General features: G+C 70.0%; 2 protein-coding genes across 2 annotated transcripts in view; both read left to right on the top strand.

The window, feature by feature from the left end:
- Positions 1-213, top strand: part of UNC45A (unc-45 myosin chaperone A) — a 15,196-nt gene that overhangs the window by 9,254 nt on the left and 5,729 nt on the right. The window contains exon 10 of the mRNA XM_015567735.1: positions 3-211. Coding sequence (XP_015423221.1) covers positions 3-211 — 209 coding nt within the window. The remainder of the gene's footprint in view (positions 1-2; positions 212-213) is intronic.
- The window catches only part of MAN2A2 (mannosidase alpha class 2A member 2), a 53,939-nt gene that overhangs the window by 51,253 nt on the left and 2,473 nt on the right, over positions 1-213 (top strand). The window lies entirely within an intron of this gene.

The following is a 213-nucleotide window of genomic DNA, read 5'->3' as shown; positions in this document are numbered from 1 at the left end:
AGACGGTGTCCTGCCTCCTGCAGGGCCCCTGCGACGCCGGCAACCGGGCCCTGGAGCTGAGCGGCGTCATGGAGAGCGTGATCGCGCTGTGCGCCTCTGAGCGGGAGGAGGAGCAGCTGGTGGCCGTGGAGGCCCTGATCCACGCGGCCGGCAAGGCCAAGCGGGCCTCCTTCATCACGGCCAACGGCGTCTCGCTGCTGAAGGACCTGTACA

Source organism: Myotis davidii, unplaced genomic scaffold (genome assembly GCF_000327345.1).
Source record: "Myotis davidii unplaced genomic scaffold, ASM32734v1 scaffold324, whole genome shotgun sequence".
NCBI lineage: Eukaryota > Metazoa > Chordata > Mammalia > Chiroptera > Vespertilionidae > Myotis > Myotis davidii.
Note: the sequence above shows the minus strand (reverse complement) of the source record. Positions and strands in the feature narration are given on the sequence as shown.